The sequence below is a fragment of the Protobothrops mucrosquamatus genome, unplaced genomic scaffold (assembly GCF_001527695.2).
Source record: "Protobothrops mucrosquamatus isolate PMUCROS unplaced genomic scaffold, P.Mucros_1.0 scaffold1778, whole genome shotgun sequence".
In the NCBI taxonomy this organism is placed as follows: Eukaryota; Metazoa; Chordata; class Lepidosauria; order Squamata; family Viperidae; genus Protobothrops; species Protobothrops mucrosquamatus.
Window position 1 is genome coordinate 38,114 of NW_015387916.1, and position 23,036 is coordinate 61,149.

The 23,036-nt window shown below is 42.0% G+C and overlaps 1 protein-coding gene across 1 annotated transcript in view; it reads right to left on the reverse strand.

The window, feature by feature from the left end:
- The window catches only part of PTK2 (protein tyrosine kinase 2), a gene marked incomplete at its 3' end in the record, with an annotated part of 120,768 nt that overhangs the window by 36,450 nt on the left and 61,282 nt on the right, over positions 1–23,036 (reverse strand). The window contains exons 4-12 of the mRNA XM_015823123.1: positions 17,630–17,717; positions 12,472–12,551; positions 10,293–10,355; positions 7,857–7,911; positions 7,420–7,560; positions 6,496–6,573; positions 5,232–5,339; positions 2,089–2,206; positions 1,044–1,074 (exon numbers count right to left, since the gene is read on the reverse strand). Of these exons, the coding sequence (XP_015678609.1) occupies positions 1,044–1,074; positions 2,089–2,206; positions 5,232–5,339; positions 6,496–6,573; positions 7,420–7,560; positions 7,857–7,911; positions 10,293–10,355; positions 12,472–12,551; positions 17,630–17,717 (762 nt within the window). The remainder of the gene's footprint in view (positions 1–1,043; positions 1,075–2,088; positions 2,207–5,231; positions 5,340–6,495; positions 6,574–7,419; positions 7,561–7,856; positions 7,912–10,292; positions 10,356–12,471; positions 12,552–17,629; positions 17,718–23,036) is intronic.

Genomic DNA, 23,036 nt, shown 5'->3' on the forward strand with positions numbered 1-23,036 from the left:
GACGACGACGACGACGACGACTGTGGGGTCCTTGGTGCTCTCTGAGCTTGTTTGTTTTCTTGCAGACGTTTCACTACCCTAACTAGTTAACATCATCATTTCAACCCAGAGCTACTAATATTCCTCTTCATAAAGCATAAAGCACTATCGGGGGCCCAGGTTTCTTTGGCAAATGGGGTCTGGAGTGGGCCTCTTCCACTGGAGTGAGTGGGACGGGCCAATCCCATTGGGTCAAGATGCGTCCTCAGATAATTGAATTAGGTCTAATTTTGGTCTCCCAGGCAAAAGGAAGATAAAATGAGCCGGCATTAAACCCATACAGGTAATCCTCGACTTACAACAGTTCGTTTAATGACCGTTCAAAGTCACAACAGCCCTGAAAAAAGTGACCTACGACCGTTTTTCACACTTATGACCGTTGCAGCATCCCCTTAGTCACGTGACTAAAATTCAGATGCGGTGTCCAGGGGTCACGTGACCCCCTTTTTGCAACCTTCCGACAAGCAAGGTCAACGGGGAAGCCAAATTCCCTTAACAACGGAGGCAAGAAAAGGTCGTAAAATGAGGCGAAACTCACTTAACAAATGCTTCACTTAGCAACAGAAATGTTGGGTTCAATTGTGGTCGTTAAGTCGAGGATTACCTGTACACACATATAGTTTACTTAAAACAATGGAGAATATAAAAATGGTATCGCCTCCATTTGGAATAATACCGCAACCATTTCTTATATTATTTCCATTTTTATTTTTATTTTTATTTTAGTATTACCCCCTATCTAAAACTGGTTCTCTTGGGTTCTGAAGCAAAAGGCAACATCAAGCCATTCTACCAAAATCCTTTTAGCAATAGAAACTGAGGTCTGGATGCAAAATTCTGTGTGTGCAAAGTCTTCAATCTCACACACTGAACTAGGTATGGGTCTTCCCTTATGCTCAGCATTTGCAACTGCTTACATTTGGAGAGACTTCAGAGTATAAATCCACATAATAATGTATTCAGTTTAATGTTTTAAAATTTCCAACAAAAACATTCGAACTTACTTTGGTATGGATGGTAAAGCTCGTTCACCTTCTAAACGAAGAGAAAAAAAAACATGTTTATTGCCCCATATTAATAAATACACACATAAGTTACTGAAATTGTTTATATTTATTGTGATGAAGGGGAAAGTCGTTTCTTTATATATTTTTCTTTTTCTTTATTCTTTTCCTTTCTTTCCTATATTTTTCCTGCACTTTCTAGTTTTATGTTTATTCTTTTATTTTATTAGCTTGTATCGGTTTTTATTTCTGCCGCTATAATTTTTAATAATAGCAAGGCTGGATTTCTAACAACAGGATTAAAATTAGAATCCCTTTTCAAATATGGGCAATTTGGAGCAATCAATACGTCTCAGCCAAATTAATTCCTTCCCCATGGTCTCTGTGATGGGGACAAAAGAATCAGGTAAGCTTCACTAACTCTCTGGAGGAGGAGATTCACATGCAAACAGAAACAAAATTATATCTGAGCAGTTAATGTCAGTGTCAAGAGGAGAATTTCCTACACAATTACAGACCCAAACAAAACTATGAACTAAACAGAGATAGACAAGTCATGGGCAGAAAAGAAGAGAATTGTGGGCACCGATTGTTATTCAATAAGCGAGTGACACATAAGTGTTATCATTTACAGAATTACGGTATTACCGTAACTACTGGAATAGCTGTTTTAGTTTGCCTTTATATAGTCTCTTGCAGAAATTGTATGTATTTTTATCTAGTTATATTGTAAGAGGTGTGCTATGTTAGTCAACGATCAGGACTCTCTGGTCACACTTTTTTACTCTATCAAATTTTATTTAAAACAACCCACAATCTTAGGCCATGCATTCGGAGAAGCAAGCTGTACTTCAGGAAAATCTGTACCTTTTTAATAAAATTTGCAAATCTGAAAACACGTTACCAGAATCCTGCTGACCTTTATCTCCTTATATATCTGATCAGTTACCCATGCAGAGGTGCTGCCACTGATTTCTTCTCAATTATAGGACATCACAAAAAAGTGACCACGACAAAAACACTTACGCAAAATGTTTCCTCTTACCTTTTTGGGGTCGGATAATAAAAGACTGTGTCGCCCCCGTGACCAGTCGGCAATAGCCATCTATCAAGTCCGCCATGTTCTCTGCAATGGTTAAGGACGGTGCTGTCACTGTCAGAGGCTACAAGAGAGAGAGGGAGGGAAAAAATAGTGCACTGAACAAAGAGGCCTTATTGCAGACACAAACATTTAGCACAGCTGCTGAACTATTACATCAGAGAAGAGCATGCAAATGAGAGGCAGTAAAGAGAAAAAAAGTACTCGGAGGGCTGGGGAAAAAAAATCACCAGTTCTTATGCCTTAAATTTCTCCATCTGGAGGAACTCCCAACGAGTACATAACGTGTGAAATGTGTGACCGCCGAGATTGGTGCCGATGCTAACAGAAGCATGATAATTTTGTTCTAGGAAGAGAATAAGCCTTCCAGGTATATGAGAGGACTTCTATGCATGGATGCATCCACAGACTCTACTTCTTCTTCTTCTTGTGCCATATCCGTTATCGGACGTTGGCGATCAAGTTGGCGATCCTGTTTTTATCAGCAGCCGCACGAAAAAGTGCTGCTGAGTTTTGTCCAAACCAGTCCCTTAGATTTTGAAGCCACGATGTTCTTCTTCTGCCTGGCCCTCATTTGCCTTCCATCTTTCCCTGGAGGATTAAATGGAGTATGCCGTATTTTTCTGGGTGTCGCATCACATGTCCGAAATATTCTAATTTCCTTTTTTTAATTGTTTTGATGCTTTCCCAGGCAGCTGATCACCTCCTCATTTCTGATCTTGTCAACCCAGCTTCTACGTAACAGCCGCCTGTAAATCCACATTTCAAATGCTTTTAGTCTCTTTAGGTGGCCTTCAGTCAGAGACCAACTCTCTACTCCATAGAGCAGGATAGAAAAAAATATAGCAAACTCTACACATTTCAAAATTAATCTTCATGTATCCAACTAGTTACCAATTCTACTTTTTGTTCTTCCTTATTTCAAAAAATCACTCCGAGGGTGGTTGACGTCAAAATTTAAAAGCAACATAAAAAAAATAAAAATCAAACATATGAAAGTAACAAGTTCCAATGCCTTCCGGGACAGTTCAGTTTTTAGTCGCTTCCTAAGGCCAGAAATCCCACCTTAACTTAATTGTCAAGAGGTGGGCTACCCCGTAATATGGGGGCTGCAACTCAAACTGCGCTGCCTGCCCTGCCGCAATTTATCCCATATGGAATAACGTAATGAGTCACAAGGCAGCTGACATCGACACGTTCCATCTTGAGTACCAAACAAAACGATGAATATTGGGACAAAATGTTGGTGTCAAAATGTGTTGAATACCAGGTTTAATGAGTTTCAAAGCAGTTGAGTACCAAGGTACCACTCTATGATATTCCAACAGTGTTTATGTGGTAAAAGACATCGAGAAATAGTCTTTTGTAGTCTTGACAAACTTGATTAGTTGGTGTTATTGTAAATCAGTGTTTCTCAACCTTGACAATTTTAAGGCGTGTGGACTTCAACTCCCAGAATTCCACAGCCAGCATTGCTGGCTGTGGATTTCTGGGAGTTGGAGTCCACATGCCTTAAAATTGTCAAGGTTGAGAAACACTGTTGTAAAGTAACAAGAAGCCCAATCACTGCTCTTATGGGGAGAATCTGAGAAAAGAGACCAAGGAAGGGATGTAAAAGTCAATTTCAGAACTTGTTCCAGCTGGATCATTTCCAAACGCAAATAAAATGATGAAGGGAAGCTTATGGCAGCAACGAAGGAGAGGGCAGCCTTAAATGAAGGATAGCTTTTCCCGGGCTGTTCCATCAATGCTGTGTAGTTCACGACAGAAGCAAAATCCTCCAAATCAGGATTATCCAACCACAGACTGCAAGGCGATCAAACCGGTCAGTCCTAGAGGAGATCAACCCAGACTGCTCTTTAGAAGGCCAGATCCTGAAGTTGAAACTCAAGTACTTTGGCCACCTAATGAGAAGGAAGGACTCACTGGAGAAGAGCCTAATGCTGGGAAAGATGGAGGGCAATAGAAGAAGGGGACGACAGAGAAGGAGGTGGCTGGATGGAGTCACTGAAGCAGTAGGTGTGAGCTTAAATGGACTCCGGAAGATGGTAGAGGACAGGAAGGCCTGGAGGAACATTGTCCATGGGGTCGCAATGGGTGGGACACAACTTCGCAACTAACAACAACAAAGTTCTCAAATAACATTCTTTTCTACTTCTTCCCTGCCATTTTTATTCACTTACTGATGACATCAGGCATAAAGCTAAAGCAGGCAAATTAACTCCCGAGTTCCATTGTTTTGCCAGTTACCAGTTTTGTCTTTACAGCAACTTCTGTGAAAAAGAACGTATTGACGAGTACCCAAAAGGGGCAGTCCTGTTTTAAATTCCATACATCATCCTAAATGATCATAAAAATCAATAGCACCAATGGTCAGTAGAAGTGTGTAATCCACTTATTCTGATGGTATAACTTCTATGGTTTTGATCCTGTTCTCCAGTAAATATAAAACCTTAATCAGGAAATTACTATATAGCGACGTTTCGACGAGGTCCCACTCGTCATCTTCAGGCTGGGGTCTTCGGCTTTGTGCTTGTGCGAGCAAAGTGTGATCGGAGCTGCCGTCTCTCTATAAATATTGGTGGGGGTGTGTGGAGTGCTAGCTTTGTTGCTGTAGGTGGGTTGGTTGGCTGTGTTGGAGTTATTGTTTGCGGATTGTTCAGCTGTTTCGTAACATCCTGAGTAGCTGAGGTGCTGGCTGTGTGCCCATTAGTCTTTTGTGTTGTAACGACCTGGGTAATGGGCTGTGTGATGACATCCTGAGATCTAGTGTAGTGATATCCTGAGTTTTGTGTTGCAACATCCTGGGTGGTTGGCTGTGTTGTAACATCCTGAGCTTTAGCATTGTAACCTCCTGAGTTCTGTGATGTGATGTCCAGAGCAGAAGGCTGTGATGTAGTATACCGGGCTTTGGTTTGGCTCCGAGTTTGCGGTCTAGCTCTTTATATATATATAAACATAATCTATTTATCCCATACGTTTTTATAGTATGAAATAGGGACATCCACACCGACCTTTATTCATAAAAACACGCAGAAGGAATTTGCTTGCTCTTTCTGCCTGCCCAGAAGAAGCATCCACAGACTTACCTCTGGTGCTCCGGCAATTTTCATCTGGAGCATTCCTTTTCGGTCCTTGTCTTCATTAGTTGAATACTGGATGGTCTGTACTTGATGGAAATCTGCCAAATGGGTGGGCTAGAGAACAACAGAAGAAAAATATGATGAGGAAGAACCAGCGCGGGCAGAAACACCACCAGATACAAAACACGGTACGTGCAAATAAATTCTATTTTCCTGAGCATTCCTGTGGTTTTACTGGCTTTCACTGTTATCCATGCCCCGTGTCCATCTTACGTGCTACTGATGGGGCAAAAGAAACAATTAATAGTTGACAATAGTTTGCCTGATCAGCTGGCTGTTTAGTGAGGGTAATTTTGGCCCAGAGCCCACATGAAAACTGACTGTAAACCTACCATGGGAATACGAATAATGCATTTTGGGTTTTGACAAATGAAGGCGGATATACGTGTCCCAGGATAATGCTGCAGGATTGGTCACCGGGACCAAAGTTTTGTTCTTCCGAGCTTTTGGACTCGTGCTTGGAGCCCATCCTCAGGGATCTTCTTTCTAACTGAATGTATGTTTTGAGCAGTTATGTGTGAAGTATTTATATGGTGCCTGTTGTATGTGGCTTTTTAGATGTAGATTGGGGTGTTGCTGGCTGGCTATTAAGTCATTGGCTGTTATTTCCTGTGCTACCAAGTACTTGATAAACTTGGGGGCGCATCCTGTTGACTGACAAGGGCTCCTTTCCCAGGCTTCAATCACTTCCCTGGCTGTTTTTGTGCCTGCTCATCCGACAATCCTAACAGCAGCAAAATTGAATGTATATGTCTTTGTGTTCATTGCAAGGCGAGGCTGCCAATGAGTTTGGCCCTCCTCGTCTGATCGCCAGCTTGTGTTCTTGCAATTCTGGGAATTGCTTCGCTTCCAGTACATAAACTGCCTTAAATCTAAGTAATATGTTTACAAAAAAATATCCCCGTAAAATAAAAATCCAACCTCTCAAACAAGATGAAAAAAAAAATGTACTGAAAGTGCAAAAATGCATTAACTGTAAAACAAGTGACAGTAAATTAGAAGTAAAGCTAAAAATCATACTGAATGAGAAACGCTTATGAATTAAGAAGAAAAAGCAGTATCATTCAGTTTCCTTTCTTAGGTCTACGTATTCTGCTAAAAAAAAAAAATAAGCTTCCTTAACAATACTGGTCCAGTTCCCACAGAAACTAACGGCAAATTTGAAAATTTGCTCAGATGTGAATTCATCTAACCCATTTGTAGGACTTACATTGGATCCTTTGTCCGTAAGGTAGCTGATTCCTTCTTCTGGACCGATGGCCAATTCCACTGAAATAATCCAGCTGGACTTTTATGGTTAATAATATGGAAAAGAAGCGGTGAACGTTTGGGAAGAAAACGTTTGAACATTGAATAAAGATCTTGATTATCACCCAATTAAACAAACTGATACTTGACTAATAAATTACACTTCGAACACTGGATAAACCCTTAATAGAGTACACTTATGTTAGCCTTTCAGAAGAGACCGAAGAACTGATTTCACAATGTATTTGGGGATTAGGGAGCTCTGCTGAAGATGATGTATTTTTCAGTCACTAGGATTGTTGTTTTAACCTTAGGGACCACGAGTTATATGTTGTGGTTTGTATTTTAATCCTTGTAACCCACCCAGACCCACTACTGTAAGATGGGCAGTGATATAAATAATTTAAATAAATATTCCTATGCTATAACTCCCAACACCTTGAAGAATTACCCCATTTTTAAAGCAGAAGGCACAAATGCTTCAGTGGTCACTGTAAACCTCGTGCCACACGTGTTATTGACCATCGCACATTTTTTTCAAAATTAAATCCTTTCTCCAAGCCCAACAATAGGGAGATGAGACACAGTTACCTACTATTACCCTAGCTAGCCTTTATATTGCATTTTAAAATAATTCCACTTTTCCATAACCTTTAATCTAGTTAGCAGTTCCTAAACTCCCAATCTGTCAGAAATGTAGAAGAATTAAACGTTTTAAAAATAAATGGCATACTCATCATCCACACATAAAGAAAAATTAGTAGCATCTTAAGCAAAGAACCAGCCCATATGTCTAGTTAAGCTAACAATAAAGTGCTAAACTCAACATTAAAATTAGAATAATTATTCTGCGCGGTGTCCAAGGAGTTGAAAGCACCATACTTACTCCAAGGGCACACTTGAAGCATTCCTTATCGAATCGGTATACCGGTGAGAGAATCTCAAAGAATTTCAAAATACTTTCTTCTCTATTGAGGTTGGCAAATTGTCGAAACGTTTGCTGTATCATCTTTCGTAGATTTTTGGCCTTGATAATGAAATAGACAGATGTTAGTACGGTATGCACCACATCCAAGCCACATAGCAACAACGTGGTTCCACCTAGTCCAGGAATGAGTAGAAAACACCTGATACAACAGCACATATGTTTGGTTCCAGTTTGGAGATTTTACAAGTCATTAGAAAAGTCATTTCTCTTTTTTGAATATATATATAAATAATATATATATATATGGATGAAATAAAATGCACACTTGGAAAGAGCCAAAAATAGAATGATCAAAACTTAGGGTCCAATAATATATGAGCAGAATGCAACATTACCTTTACTGAATCCAGTAAACTCTTTGGAAAAAATCTTCTTAAACCGACATCTTTCCTGAAATAAGCATGAAAAATGTTGTGCGTTTTAACAATGTGAAATAATAATACACTATATTTTAGAAGAATTGTGCTAGAATACAAATACAGATGCCAATAGTCAATCAAATTCATTTTTTAAAAAACATTATTTCCTCCCCAAAAAAATCTTGGGGTGTGCCCTGCCTTCCCAGCTCATCTCCCAGATCTATAACCAGCCCTTCTCTAAACCAGTCAATCAGGGCCAAGTCATTCCAGCCTTACATCTCTTACAAGTAATTTAAAATCCAAAATATATGACTTCACTCTCTCCTGTCCCTATTTAACAATCTGGATCACCCGGCTAGTGGTGATTCTTTGTAATAGACCCCCAAAGCTTCCTTTGAAGTTATAAATGCAGTCATGGTGGATGATTTCCTGCTCATCACAGGGAACCTTGTGATGGTACCAATCCCTTAATGCAGGGCTTTTCAACCTTTTCACCCATTGTACCACTTTTAGGGTATGGCAGTATCCAAGTACCACCAATCACCTAGCAAGGTGTCAAAAACTGGATGACCAAAAAAAAAAAAAAAAAAAGGAAAAAACTGATGAAGTACAGGTAGTCCTCGACTTACAACAGTTCGCTTAGTGATTGTTCGAAGATACAATGGCACTGAAAAAAGTGCCGCCCAAGCCACAGCCGAGCAAGACACCTGCCGGCCCACCCGGCCATGCTCTTCCTCCTGTCCGAGGTTTTCATTGTGAACATTTCTGTTGAGCATTGGCAGCGGGGGTGGGGTGGGGGGTGTTTGGTTTTTATTCCCCCCCGTCTGCTGGGTGGTTGCAGCAGGTTTTGGTCACTTCACATGACCCTGGGACACTGTGACCGTCATAAATATGAATCAGTTGCCAAGCATCTGAATGTAAATCACAAGACCCTGGAGAGGCTGCAACATTCCAGCTGATCGGCGCTTCTTCAGGGCTCAGCAGAAGCGCCAGGATCAGTGCCGAGCTCCAGCTGGAGCCTGGCGCTGATCCTGGCGCTTCCGCTGAGCCCTAACAGCCCCGAAGAAGCGCCGATCAGCTGGAAAGCGGCACTGATCCTGGCACTTCCGCTGAGCCCTGACAGCCCTGCAGCTCCAGCCGTCTCTCGCTCAGGCTTGTGCGGTGCTGCCACCGGTTCAGCTCATTCCCCTCCCCCCCCATTTTCTAGGATGGTTGCGTACCACCTGCCAGGTGCCAATGTACCACAGGTGGTACCCGTACCCCTGGTTGAAAAGCCTTGCCTTAAAGGCAATGAAAAGAAAACCACCCTTTAATGGCCACAGCAAAACAGCTCCTTTTTTTTTTGTGGGACTGGATGCAAAGCTCTTCAAGACCTTTGGTGAAATTTGGTTAGAACTCCCTCTGCAGCCCATGTCAATCAATGACTTTTTAAAATCCATGCTGGGCAATTCGTTCTGCTAACTGCATTCTAGGTTAGGACAGGGAGGGCAGAGTTAGAGAGAGACCAAACCACAGGCTGTACATTTCCAGGAGCTAATAAATAATTAAAAACTCAGCATCACTTAGTCCCATGACTGATTAATCACATAACCGAAAATCACCTACGGAAAAATCATTTTGTAAAAAGGGTGTCAACGCTGCAAATACTGTATATTCTTGCTTTGACAATGTGCAGAACTGTCTGGTATATATATAGTTAAACCAGCAACTAGGAGAGAGGGAGGAGCATAGGGATAGCCCGGGAGAAAGAAACCGGAAGTAAATCACATCTTTCAAGTTGATTGGAAGATGTGAACCATGACCCTACAATAAGGGAGTGGACAATGTCTGGAATGCTAGGCGTACCGGAAGATAAGCAGTTCTAAGCATTCCCCCATGCCGTGCTGATGTACTTTAACATTAATAAAAGCTTTTAGGAGAAAACATGCCTGAAAGTCCTTTTAAGTGTTTCGTTACTCAGACACATGACAAAGGGCTTCTAACCAGCTGATCCCACACGTATTAACAGAATGCAGATGACCCCCCCCCCCAAAAAAAAGGAAAAAAAAGGGATGATCTTGTGTATCACCAGATTCAGACTATGAATCATCCAATTTGTCTCAGTCAAGCCAGAATCAATGAGCTCTTATTTCTTCAATAAGCTCAGAGGTCAAAAATTCACTAGGTTTTTTATAAATTCTCATCGTACCTTAATTAGAACAATAATGACAACCTTTGCATTCTTACTTCCAAGAGCAACAATTGTGTTCCTTCTAATGCAGGGGTCTTCAAACTCGGCCCTTTTGTGACTCATGGACTTCAACTCCCAGAATTCTGCAGCCAGCATGCCGAGTTTGAAGACCTCTGTTCTAACAGAAAGAATTTGAATTTCAAAAGAATGTTGTCCTAACAAAACTGCAACCACATACTTACTCTAAGACTTCGTAGTTGGACTTTTTATCCAATGCGTTGCCTCTCATTTCGCAGTATGATCTCCTGAAATTATAAAAAAAAAAGGGCAGCGCTCTTAAATGCTAAGCTGAACTGTCTTGATTTCAAATCTGATTTCAATTATGTTTCAGCTTTTGGCTTTTATCTGTTATTACTGAAAGCTGCCTTGAGTGCTTATATATTATTATAAAGGTGGAATATAAATGTATCTATTTACTTACCTAGGCAAACTAAAGCACAGATGATTGGGAACACTCAGAAACATGCCTAACAGGACACACACTCACACACACCGTTGTTGGACTAAACATACAGGAGATCAATCATTATAAAGTTTTAAAAACTTTCTGCAGATTTCTGAACCTCAAACTGGAGATATATTTCACATCCCAGTGACTGAAGGAAAATGTTCAAAGTATAACATCTAAAATTATAGCTGCAGTACATGTAAAGATATAAAACTCAGAATGAATTCTTCTCTTGTGATGTCAGATTATGGATATCCACTCTTAATGTTTTTAAAGTGATGGGTGATTGATAATGAGCGATGTGATGGACCTGTCAGGCAGCAATCTAAAAGGATAAGGGATGCAGATGTCACTTAACTGACATACTTTAGGTGTTATGAAATATTCATTGTGGAAAAGAATCTAAAATGGTGGTCCTATACTCTTAAAGTTACAGTCTCTAATTATGCTGAGTTCTGCTGTAGTAAATCTCACTGACAATTTATACTTCCCACTAAACTAGCTCTGGCCAGGTGTAAATAATTTTAGAGCTTGTTTCATCCAATTCCTACATTCTGCTGCTCCTCTGTCCACACAGCCAAGCTCTGTTCTAGTTCTGGCAGAAAAGGTCCTTCTAAAGTGCTCAAGAACTTCTGGGGAGAACAGACTGAAGGATTTTAAGAGATCAAATTTTGGGTCATCAGCTACAGTGTTCCCTAGACCTTCATCTGTATACCCCTTTTAAAAATTCAATTTTAATTATTCCCATTACTACTCACTAGTAACGTTAGTATTCTCGGAAAGCACCATTATTCTGAGACTTGAACTCAAAATTGCAATTTGGTCTCTCCTTCCTATCCTAATTTTTCTGTTGCTTGGTTTATTACTAATTTCATACTGATTGCTGCTTTCCTAGCCTTATTATACGAGACAGCTGAAGAATTAACACAACGGTGTAAACTACAAGATAATGAACAATGAACATATGCTTTAGGGATTCTAAAATTTGCTCTTATACTATATGGGAACTTACTAACTTTGTTTTCTTGTTATGCTTTTGTTTATTTAGATTTGAAAGTTGGGGACATGTTACTTAAATCCCAGTGTCAAGTTCTACTCAACATCCTAGTATACAACTGAAGAGTGATGTGTGTAAGATTTTAAAATTGGTAAAATATATGAATAGCAACTGTTGTCTGGAACCCTCAATCTAAAGTTTCCTCCAACCCAACCAGGAAGTGAGATGCGTAAGATCCTTTACACAAAAGGATCCTTAATTTTCCTATTAAGTGGTGGCCTTTCATAGCGAGAAAAATCTACAACTTGACAGCTTTAGTAACTCACTGCACAGTAGTAGGGTACCACAAAATCTCTTTTGCTGAGCTTAAGCCTGGAAAGGTGATAGAAAAAAACTATGAAGTTCAAAAATCCCCCCCCCTTTTTTAGAAAAGTCCTTCTTCATGTTAAACAATTTTGACCAATTTTTCTTAGCTCCAGAAGGATTCTATTCCTTGCAATAAGCAATTTCAAATGTTCCTGAATTTGCTTTTCCTAGTCTTTTGCTCTGCAAAACTATTTCTTTCAATAATTATGAAACATTAGGCCAGAAGTTACTGCAGGAGATAGAAACAAATTATTATTGAAAGATGAGCCAGAATCTTTACCATTCACAAATTAGAGTCAACTCACAATGTGGCTGTTTTAACGCTATTTTCAAACCTGAAATTAACTGCTTAGCTAAAAAGTTACTTAAGTCTAGGTTTGAATGGAACAGATAGAGCATAACATTGTTTTCATAAAAGTGTCCACATTTTAAAATTCTACTGTTTATGCTACAATAAATTTCGAAGATTCTACTTGAGCATATTGATTAGGACACTGAGATTAAAGTAAGTTGTTCTATTTAGAAATGAGTATTTAAAAGGTGGTCTTACCGGATTTCAAGGCAACCTAGCTTCAAGGCAATTTCCTGGTCCACCTGATCTGCTATCTCTAGCATATAGTCATTTTTCACCTAAGAGCAAAGCAAGCAGGGATGGGTCATAAACACAAGTCAATTACCAGTATTATTTCAAATACAAGGACTATTTCGTTCAAAGATCAGATGCAATCATCCAACATTTTTCCAAGCAGGCTACAATCTGTGTAAGATTCACATCATGTTCAAACTATTCCTTCTGTGAATCTCCAAATTGTTGAGTACAACTCAGCTGGAGTGTAGCTAAGAGCCATTTTACCCATTAGGTGCCGAGAACAGTCTTCACAATGACCTTGGCATATATTTTCCTGGCCCAGTAGAAATTAAGTTTCCACGAACTCAGAGAGCACAATAAGCAATAAGGGCATGAAATAATCACAATTTGCTGCTTTCCATGCTACAAAGTAAACCCTAATAAAGCGTCTTCTGTCCAGTTACGTTTGCTCCAGCAGCACCGCAGGTGTCTGTTGCGTTGTTTCATCCTCCAGAGGTCCTTGGTAAATCACGGGGCCCTCCGAGGTCTGCAGACGGTGAGAGTCCACCTTAGACCCCATCAGATCTAAAGTCGCTGTTGCTTCGTTCCAAGCATCCAAGATCTCATGCACAACCATGAACCAAGCCACAAGAACAGCCACAAGCTCCCTCTGAAACCCATCTTGGGTCCATGGAAGACCACATGAGTAGATCTAGCTCTCCTGTGGAGTGTGAGCATGCAGTAGTAAGCTCCAGGCGGTCAACAGGAAGTAGTATGGAGTACTACTAGACAAGGGTTTATGATAATATCCTCCAATTCTAGATCACATTACGACTGGCCAGAAACCCAGGCATGTGCAACCCTCACATCCACTTAAGCTGAGTCATCATGGCAGCCATTGAATTTCTACATTGCCTTCAAGTCCACAGCCAGGGAAAGCGGGCTGAAGCCCCCCAGAACCCTAAGCTCAACCTAAATATGGCATTAAACAGATGTGGCAGGGAAGCTGAAGGAAGCAAGTACACAAAAGTGAGGTTTGTACAGTAGCAGAAATCCCAACTGATCTCTAAGACCCAATCTCACGTTCACTCATACCTGTGGGGCAGCACCCTAACAATCCTCAGTCTCCAGAACAATGGCACTCCACCGCTAGTGTGGTGGCTGGTGTCAAATCTGAAACTTTCTGGCCACCCACCCACCATGTGCCCAGCCAGGTCTAAGCAACACATGCCAAGGCAGCTCTCTCGTCCGCAATTAAATTTTGAAAATTGAATTTCCAAGAAGAAACTGGACAGCCACTTGACTGGAATAGCATAGGATCTCCTGCTTGAGCAAAGGATCGGACTAGAACAGTGGTTCTCAACCTCCTCTTCAGCATGGACCCCCCTTTAAAGAGCTTTTGTGGCCAGGGGCCATGGGCACAGACACCCCCCCCCCCAAGATTTAAAACATAACACTTCTTCAAGCCTTTGCGGAGTCCCTTGACAACATTTCAGCCCCCCAGGGACTACAGGTTGAGAACCACTAGATTAGAAGACACCTAACCCTATTGTTGTATGTTCTATATTCTCAATTTTGAGGTGAGCTTCATGAAAGACTGACCATGTCTTTCAAACACTGTTTCAAGGACTGGATAGGAGATGCTTAAAAACATAGGTGGTACTATTTGTTTCTAAACAAGTAACATTCAGAAATATTCTCATTTAGCTGGATCTAATTTCTAAAGTCACGCAAACCTGCACCCGCTTCTAACTGTTTCTTGTGAGAAGCATCCCTTGAAATTCTGAAAGTGCTACAGCTGCAAAATGTACCGTACTTTCTATAAAACACTATGCTTTTCTACGCTTAGCCTTTTTTTCATCAACGAGGAGTCCTCATAATATTTTAAGTAGCCATTTCCCTAACTATCGCACCCCTCGCGTTGGTTTGATGATGGTGTAAAACTTGTAGATTTCAATCATTCCAAAAGCAAGCTAATCCAATTTCATACCTTCTCCTGAATGGCTGTGAATTTATAGCTCTATGAAAACACCATAAATTCTGAGACACAGAATGCAGAAAGTGATTCCCCACGTTTCTTGGCCTTTTCCCCCAGCTTCGTGATGAGACGAATAATTGTACAAAATATGTGTGCCTCCCACAAAACCGGCCAACGCTACTTTTCTTCACGGCACTTAAAAAAAATATATTATTTGTCTTACAGTCGAAGCAATCGGCCATCTGCCTTCAGCTGCCTCATCAACAAGGTCACAGTTTCCACGTTAAGACAAGCTGATCTTTGACATTTTCCCCCTAATTACAGGCGTCACACCATAGCGAGGATGTTAATGACTGGGGACGGGAATTGATTGCTGACAGGCACTGTGCAACGCAAAATGACTTTAAAATGACTTTAAAATTGTCCTTTCCCCCCCTCGGAGAAATCCCAGCTATCTCTCTTCTCCCACTCCTTGAGTTGTTGTCAAACTCAACATGCGACAAGGGAGGAGCAGATAAGAGACAGGTTCAGAATCTTTAAATCTGTATTATTCGCATGAGCACGAATGAAGGACAATATAAGGACAGGATAATAAAGCAAAATCGAATTTGGGTCGGTCACCGGTACGAGATATTTGCTCTTCCCAGCTTTCGGACTCGTGCTGGACCCCCATCTATCCTTTCACAGCAACTAAGATTGTTGGCTGAGCAGGTACAAAGATAGCCAGGGAAAAGATTGAAGCCTGGGAAACGGGGCCCTTGTCAGGAATGCTGTTCAACGGTTCGACATTACAACGGTACTGAAAAAAAAGTGACTTATGACAGTTTTTCACAGTTATGACCACTGCAGCATCCTCGTGGGGATGCAATCAAAATTTGGATGCCTGGCAACTGGCTCGCATTTATGATGGTTGCAGTGTCCCCGAGTCACGTGATCCCCTTTTGCAGCCTTCTGACAAGCAAAATCAAGGGGGAAGAAGTCAGATTCACTTTGCAACCGTGTTACTAACTTAATAACGACGGTGGCCAAAAAAGTCACAGAAGGGGGAAAAACTCACTTAACAACTGTCTCGCTTAACAACAGAAATTTTAGGCTCAGTTGTGGTTGCAAGCTGAGGGCCTGTGTAACCTTTGTGGATCTAAGAAGTGACTCTAGTAATAAGTTTATAAAAATGGTATTTTATTTATATTATAGTTTTGTATGCCACCCTTTAAAACAATCTTCCGAGGACCCTCGGCCATACAGGTGATCCTCCACTTACAACCACATTTAGGCCCATAATTTTCATTGCTAAACAAGGCAATGTGAGTCACCCTCAATTTTACAACCTTTTTCGCCATGGTTCTTAAGCCAACACTGCAATTGTTAAGTGAATTGTACAGCTGGTTAAATAAATCCAGCTTGTTGCTTGTCAGAAGCTGGCTGGGAAGGTCACCAAGGGTGATCTCCTGACCCCCATAATGCTGCAACTGTTGTAAATACAGGCCAGTTGCCAAGCGCACAAATCTGGATCATGCAACAGTGGGGGTGTCGTAAGTCGCAAGTACAAGGAACAGCCATAAGTCGCTTTATTTTTAGTGCTGTTGTAGCTTCCAATAATCACTAAATGAATACTAAAAATTAGGCATGACATCTACAACTGTAAAAAAAAAGCGCTTGAAAATTGACTTCTCAAACCATCCTCAAAACCAATTATCTATAAATCAATTAGGGAACTCACAAGCATTCCACCGCTCACCCCAAACCACAATTCATAGGATTCCACGGGAATTTCACAAGAGTTAGCGTTGTGTCAACTCAATACAGGTTTTTAACGCAAATATTCTTCTCAGCTGCTTAATGAATACATATTTTGTTATAATGCTGCACAAGTATGGATTGATAGTTCATAAAGTTGATCTCAACACTGTATCAACGTGTAAACCAACTTGTTTAACAATCATGACTTACCATTAATGTTTCCTAAAGACAATGGATTTCTCTGACGGGGATTCGTGCTCACCCCCTTATAAAAATTACATACCAAGCGATCTTAAAACGTTCAAATGGTTTTTTTCTCTAATTTACAGAATTTGTGTGCTTAAAGCTATTACTTTCTCCTTGTTCTCTTCTCCAAAAGCACGAGAAAGAATATGGCTTTAAGCAAGAGGGCATCTAAAATGAGAGCTGCACGACGGCTTCCTTTTACTCTCCTGTGGTGATTAATTGAAGCAAATTACAACCCAGATAGAATGGGGTTCAAATTCATAGCTGAGCCCAAATCTAAAGATCATAATAGATCACTGAAGTTTAAATACTAGAACAAGCAAAACAACAGTCTAAAATCACAATATATATATATATAGAATGCTGGAATAATCAAGAAATGGGTATGTACCATTCATCCATACAAAAAAAAATACATTAATTAAAAAATAAAGTATTCCTCAAACCAGTAATAATGCATCATGCAAAAAATATTTTAAAACTTTGTACGGCTGTTCTTGCTTTGAAAATGAGAGTTTTGGATTTTGCCCAAATGTAATATATCTCTTTGCTAGCCACTGAATTAGGCTTTTTTTTTCCCCAGGTTTCCAGGCAAGACTGAAAAAAAGGTGTTAGTGTTTTAAGAACTGGATCACAGAAAGCATTGGTACCTCTTTTTTTCCACCACACTTGCAGAAAAATCTTTTTTTAAAAAAAATCAGGTTAATCAGAATTTACTCCATATTTTGTCTGTACAATATGTACTTTCTCTTAACTATCCTGGCATTGTCAATTTAGTTTTGGATATTTTGAATGTTTGAATACCAATTCTCTGGTTACTGTTAAGTAATTTTTTTCTGAATTATTTCTGAAGTTCTCACAGTTTTAGAATTTACAACACTGCAACATCTGGGGGACAAAATGGATAACATTACACAGCAAATGTCTGGAAAATTTGCAGAATTCACCCAAAATATAAAACTTGAATTCTGGAAGACTCCAAAATAACCAATCAGTTAATGCACTGAAATATCAAGCCTAACATCCCCTTTCCCCCCCTAAACAATATTATTTCAAATAAAGTATTTTTACTAAAAGTATTCTACGTTGGTACCATTCCTTACATGAGCAAAATATATTTTCCATTCTTGAAAAACATTTTCAAAATCTATGACACTTTTGTCTGTTTGCTTTTACCTGCTGGTATAAAAAATTTAACGTTGGCTTATCTTCAGTAAACTGGTTCAGAAATCCTTTCGGTAAGTATCGAATTCGCAACTCGTACCTACAATACAGGAAGAGAGAATTTAGTACTATTGCCTTTTAAATATTACCACCACTGTACAATATTAACAAAAATTTAGAAAATTGCTCTATAATACCTTGTTAATAAAACCAAGATATTGATCAATGTTTCAACCGATTTTGACACTTGGTATTTGCAACCGTATTTACAGTTGAGGTAGTCCTCGACTTACGTCCACAATTTTAGCCCAAAATTTCTGTCGCTAAGCGAGACGGTTGTCAAATGAGTCTTGTCCCATTTGAGGACCTTTCTTGCCACTGCAGTTGTTCGGCTGCTAAGCGGATCTGGCCACCCCATTGGCTTTGCTTGTCAAAAGGTCACAAAAGAGGGACCACGTGATCCCCGGACACGGCAATCGTCATAAATACGAGTCGGTTGCCAAGCGTCCGGATTTTGATCACGTGACCGTAAGGATGTCGCAACAGTTGTACATTTGAAAAAAAAATGGTCATAAGTCACATGACTGTAAGTCAAGGACAATCTGAACATGCAAGAACAGAAGAGAAAAATCATGTAAAATTGAGTGTAACATAAGATGGATTAATGGCACAAATTGCTTCAAGTTCCGTCATAAAAGTGGCTTTCAAAGGCTTCCATTGTTTCGAAGGCTTTTTGAGTCTTTCTACTTCCTCTCTTTATGCCTCCTTTAGTACTAAATCGCTCCTGAAGCTTAAGACACTCTGGAACAACGTCTAAATACCTTGCAAGAGACGACCTCGGGAGATATTCTATTATTTTTTCAGGTACGCAAAAGTCAACCAATTTGGCACGGTGGCCAAAGCTGCTTATGTAACTCAATAATAAAAGACTGGGTTTCCCCCCCCAAAAAAAAAGTGCTTTAAAAATCAATATAGGTATTTGGGAGCAATAGGTTGACAAAACCAGAGCATCACGACGACAATCCTGCTGGAATAACAAACTCACAAGGAACAGTCGGTGAACCAATATGTGTGACTGTGGGACGGAGCGACCGAAGGCATGAAATTCCCCATAATTAGCCCATCACAACAATTTAGCATTAGGATAAAAGCTCCCATTGGTGAATCTCCCAAGTGCCAGTCAGGGGGAGAGGGAGGGTGTTTCTCTCTCCTATCTACATCCACACCCACTCTACACACCAAGGAGCTATGGTGGCGCAGTGGTCAGAATGCCGTATTTGCAGGCTAACTCTGCCGACTGCCAGCAGTTCGATCCTGATGGGGCTCAAGGTTGACTTAGCCTTCCATCCTTCCGAGGTCAGTAAAATGAGGACCCAGATTGTTGGGGGCAAGAGGCTGACTCTGTGAACCGCTTAGGGAGGAGCTGTAAAGCCCTGTGAAGTGGTATACACATCTGAGTGCTCTTGCTAAGTGCTGTTCTACTATTGCCACCATCCAGATTCAGCGAGAAACACCACCACAACATACCAAGGAAGAAACACTTTCCTCGTCAACCTACAAATGCCATCCCCCCCAAAGACTGACAGGACAACCCATGATGTATAAACAGACAGCACACCTCACTACCCCTCAACACTGAGGTTACCTAGCCTGGTAATGAAACACCTGCGGGGAGACCACCACATTCAGAAGAAACCAATAACCCCCAGCTACTCATGTTCTCTCCTACTGGAACCATCTAGAGCAGGGGTGTCAATTTCATTGAGGGCCGCATCCGCATTGCGGTTGCCCTCAGGGGAGACGGGTGGGTGTGGCCTACTGGGTGGGTGTGAATGGAGTGGGTGTGGCCTATTGGGTGGGCATGGCCAGCTCTACATCGTTCGCGTCAAGGGTGCCTGTGGGGGCCTGGGCAGGAGTGGGACAAGTCTGAGGGTCTCTGGCAGAAGGGGGTTGGACCGGGGCAAGCGCCAAGGCACGGTCCATTTCTTCATTCCTCACAAAGGGCGACACCTCCCCAGCATGCACCCGGGGGGCGGGGCCGACACAGCAGGGGCTGGTTCCTCGCTGTTTCCGGACGGCCTTGTGGAGCTAAGACTGAATGCGTTTCAGCATAGATGGCCACCACAAAATTGTGCATTGGCTCCCGGCTGTCCTGGGCCAGGGCCAAGGCAGCGGGGGCCGTCGCCGCACTGTTTCCAGGATGGCTTCGCGGGCCACATGAAACTACGTCGCGGGCCGCATCCGGCCCCCAGGCCTTGCGTTTGGCATGTCTGGTCTAGAGCAAGGGTGCCCAATCTTGGCAACTTGAAGACTTGTGAACTTCAACTCCCAGAATTCCCCAGTCAGTATGGCTGGATGAGGAATTCTGGGAGATGAAGTCCACAAGTCTTCAAGTTGCCAAGGTTGGATACCCCTGCTTTTGAAAGCCAGGAGCATGTTTAAAAAGAGTTGGAAATTCGAGAGGACTTGCCCACTGAAGACCGATGACTATACGAAGTATGCCTGGATCGGCCAGAGCTGACCTGTCTTTGAATGTTAGAGATCTTTGCAGGACTTGGCTTTGCATGTGCAAGCCTGATGATCATGGATTGCCGATTCATATTTGTGCTCCCAACTCACTCATCTGGGGTTGTCGTGTAAGGGTCAGAAGGATAGAGCTGCTTTCCCCCTTACTTCACAGCTCAACAACACAGACATCTATTTGTGTATGCTGGTTTACAAGGGGACGTGTGTATCTCAGGGTATGTAGGGTGCTCTCATTATAGGGCGCTCATTATTGCAAGGCAGTAGTGCTTTGGCCTAGTGGTGAGAGCCAACTTGGTCGAACGCAGGGGTGGGGAACTATGGCTCCTTTGATGACTCGTGGACTTCAACTCCCAGAATTCCTGAGCCAGCATGGCTCAGCTTGGAAACCTCTCCCTTTCCCCTCAGCATGGCTGGCTCAGGAATTCTGGGAGTTGAAGTCCACCAGTCATAAAAGAGCCAAGGTTGCTTACCCCTGGTCTAGCGGTTAAGGCACCGAGCTAGAAAGCAGGAGACGGTGAGTTCTAGCTCCACCTTAGCCACGAAAGCCAGCTGAGTGACTTTGGGTCTGTCACACCCTTTCAGTCCAGCCCACCTTACAGAGTTGTAGTTGTGGGGAAAATAAGAGCCGGAAGGAGCGTTCGATACATTCGCCACTTTAAGCATTTATAAAAATAATAAAAAATGCTATATAAATTATATAATAATAATAATAACAACAACAACAACAACAACAACAACAACAATAATGAAGTTGGAAGGGACCTTGGAGGTCATCAAGTCCAACTCCCTGCTCAGGCAGGAAACCCTATACCATTTCAGACAAATGGCTGCCCAGTCTCTTCTTAAAAACTTCCAGTGTTGGAGCATTCACCGCTTCTGGAGGCAGGTTGTTCCACTGGTTAATGGTTCTGACTGTCAGGGAAGTTTCTCCTTAGTTCCAGGTTGCTTCTCTCCTTGATTAGTTTCCATCTGTTGCTCCTTGTCCTGCCTTCAGGCGCTTTGGAGAATAGCTTGACTCCCTCTTCTTTGGGGCAGCCCCTGAGATATTGGAACGCTGCTATCCTGTCCCCCCTCGTCCTTCTCTTCATTAAACTAGACATACCCAATTCCATCAACCTTTCCTTATATGTTTTAACCTCCAGTCCCCTAATCCCCTTTGTTGCTCTTCTCTGCACTCTTTCTATTGTCTCAACAACTTTTTTACATCATGGTGACCAAAACTGGATGCAGGATTCCAAGTGTGGCCTTACCAAGGCATTGTAGAGTGGTATTAATACTTCGCCTGATCTTGATTCTATCCCCTCTGTTATGACTAGGTCTGAAAAAGTAGGAGGCAAAAGAAGAGACCTACGGGGTGTAACAGGGAGGAAGGATAGTGTTGGGTCCAGGGGGAAAGTATCAAACCACTTGCCATACACATCGGAAACATCTTGCTACTGTAAATGGAAGGGTTGTTCAAAATAACAGCAAGGCATTAAAATATTGCAGTAAAACAGAGCCACTGAAAGCAATTAGCCTTCTCTTCTGGTATAAGCTACGAAAGGAAGGAATTCGCTCACTCCAAGTTTTTCCAAGGATCAGTCACTGAGAAAGCTTTTCTTCGCAACCTAGTCAAGATGGTCCGCATCGGACCTGGCTACCTCCGAGACCGCCTTCTGCCACAGATTCCCTCCCATAGACCGGTACGCTCCCACAGAGCGGGCCTCCTCAGGGTGCCGTCGGCCAAGCAATGTAGGCTGGCGACCCCCAGGGGGAGGGCCTTCTCTGTGGGTGCCCCCACCCTCTGGAATGAACTACCCCCCGAGATCCGGATGATTCCGGANGATTTTAGGTAGGGATGATTTTAAAAGTAATTTTAATCGGAAACACAGCTGGCAATATTTGGTTTTTAATTCGGCTTTTATTGGGGTTTATTTTTTGTATTTCTGTATTTTTGTATTTTGTATTTTTTGTATTTTGTGTATAGTATTTGTTTTTTAATATGCTGTGAACCGCCCTGAGTCCTTTGGGAGAAGGGCGGTATACAAATTAAATTAACATAACATAACAGAACAGAACAGCCCCCAGAGAGGAGTAACTTGTGATCACAGACACTACGGTTTCTCTTTCTATTTAGCCCCTGCTGGAGAGCTTCAGCAGAGAACTCCGGGGTTCCTATATTTGTATTCTGAACCATAGTAGTAATTTTCCCAATCCATGTCATCCATGATTGATGATTTGTTATCCTTCCGAGCTGTCCTTCCGTTAAGTCAGGATGTGTATGTCTATCACTTGCCAATTTCACTTTTCAAATAACTGTCGGGGACACCCTGGGTGCCGGAATGACGATTTATCTGTTCAAACCGAGTTAGGACAAAGCATAGGCCTTTGTACGACACCTGCTAACAACGCCACAAAGATGTCCCTATGAGAAATGTGGCACACCTGTGTGTGTTAGTGAGACGGTCTTGGCTCTTGGCAACTCCCTGGACTGGCCCCTGAAATTGTCTTGGAAAGATTTCAAAAGAGGGCCTGCCATTGCCTGCCTCCTAGGGCTGAGGGAAAGCGACTGGCCCAAAGTCACTCAGCTGGCTTGGCACCTCAGGTGGAACTAGAACTCACCGTCTCCTGGTGATTGGCCCAAAGTCACCCAGCCGGCTTTCACGCCTAAGGCAGCACTAGAACTCACCGTCTCCTGGTGATTGGCCCAAAGTTACCCAGCTGGCTTTCATGCCCAAGGCAGCACTAGAATTCACAGTCTCCTGGTGATTGGTCCAAAATCACCCAGCTGGCTTTCATGCCTAAGGTGGAACTAGAACTCACCGTCTCCTGGTGACTGGCCCAAAGTCACCCAGCCAGCTTTCACGCCTAAGGCAGCCCTAGAACTCACCGTCTCCTGGTGATTGGTCCAAAG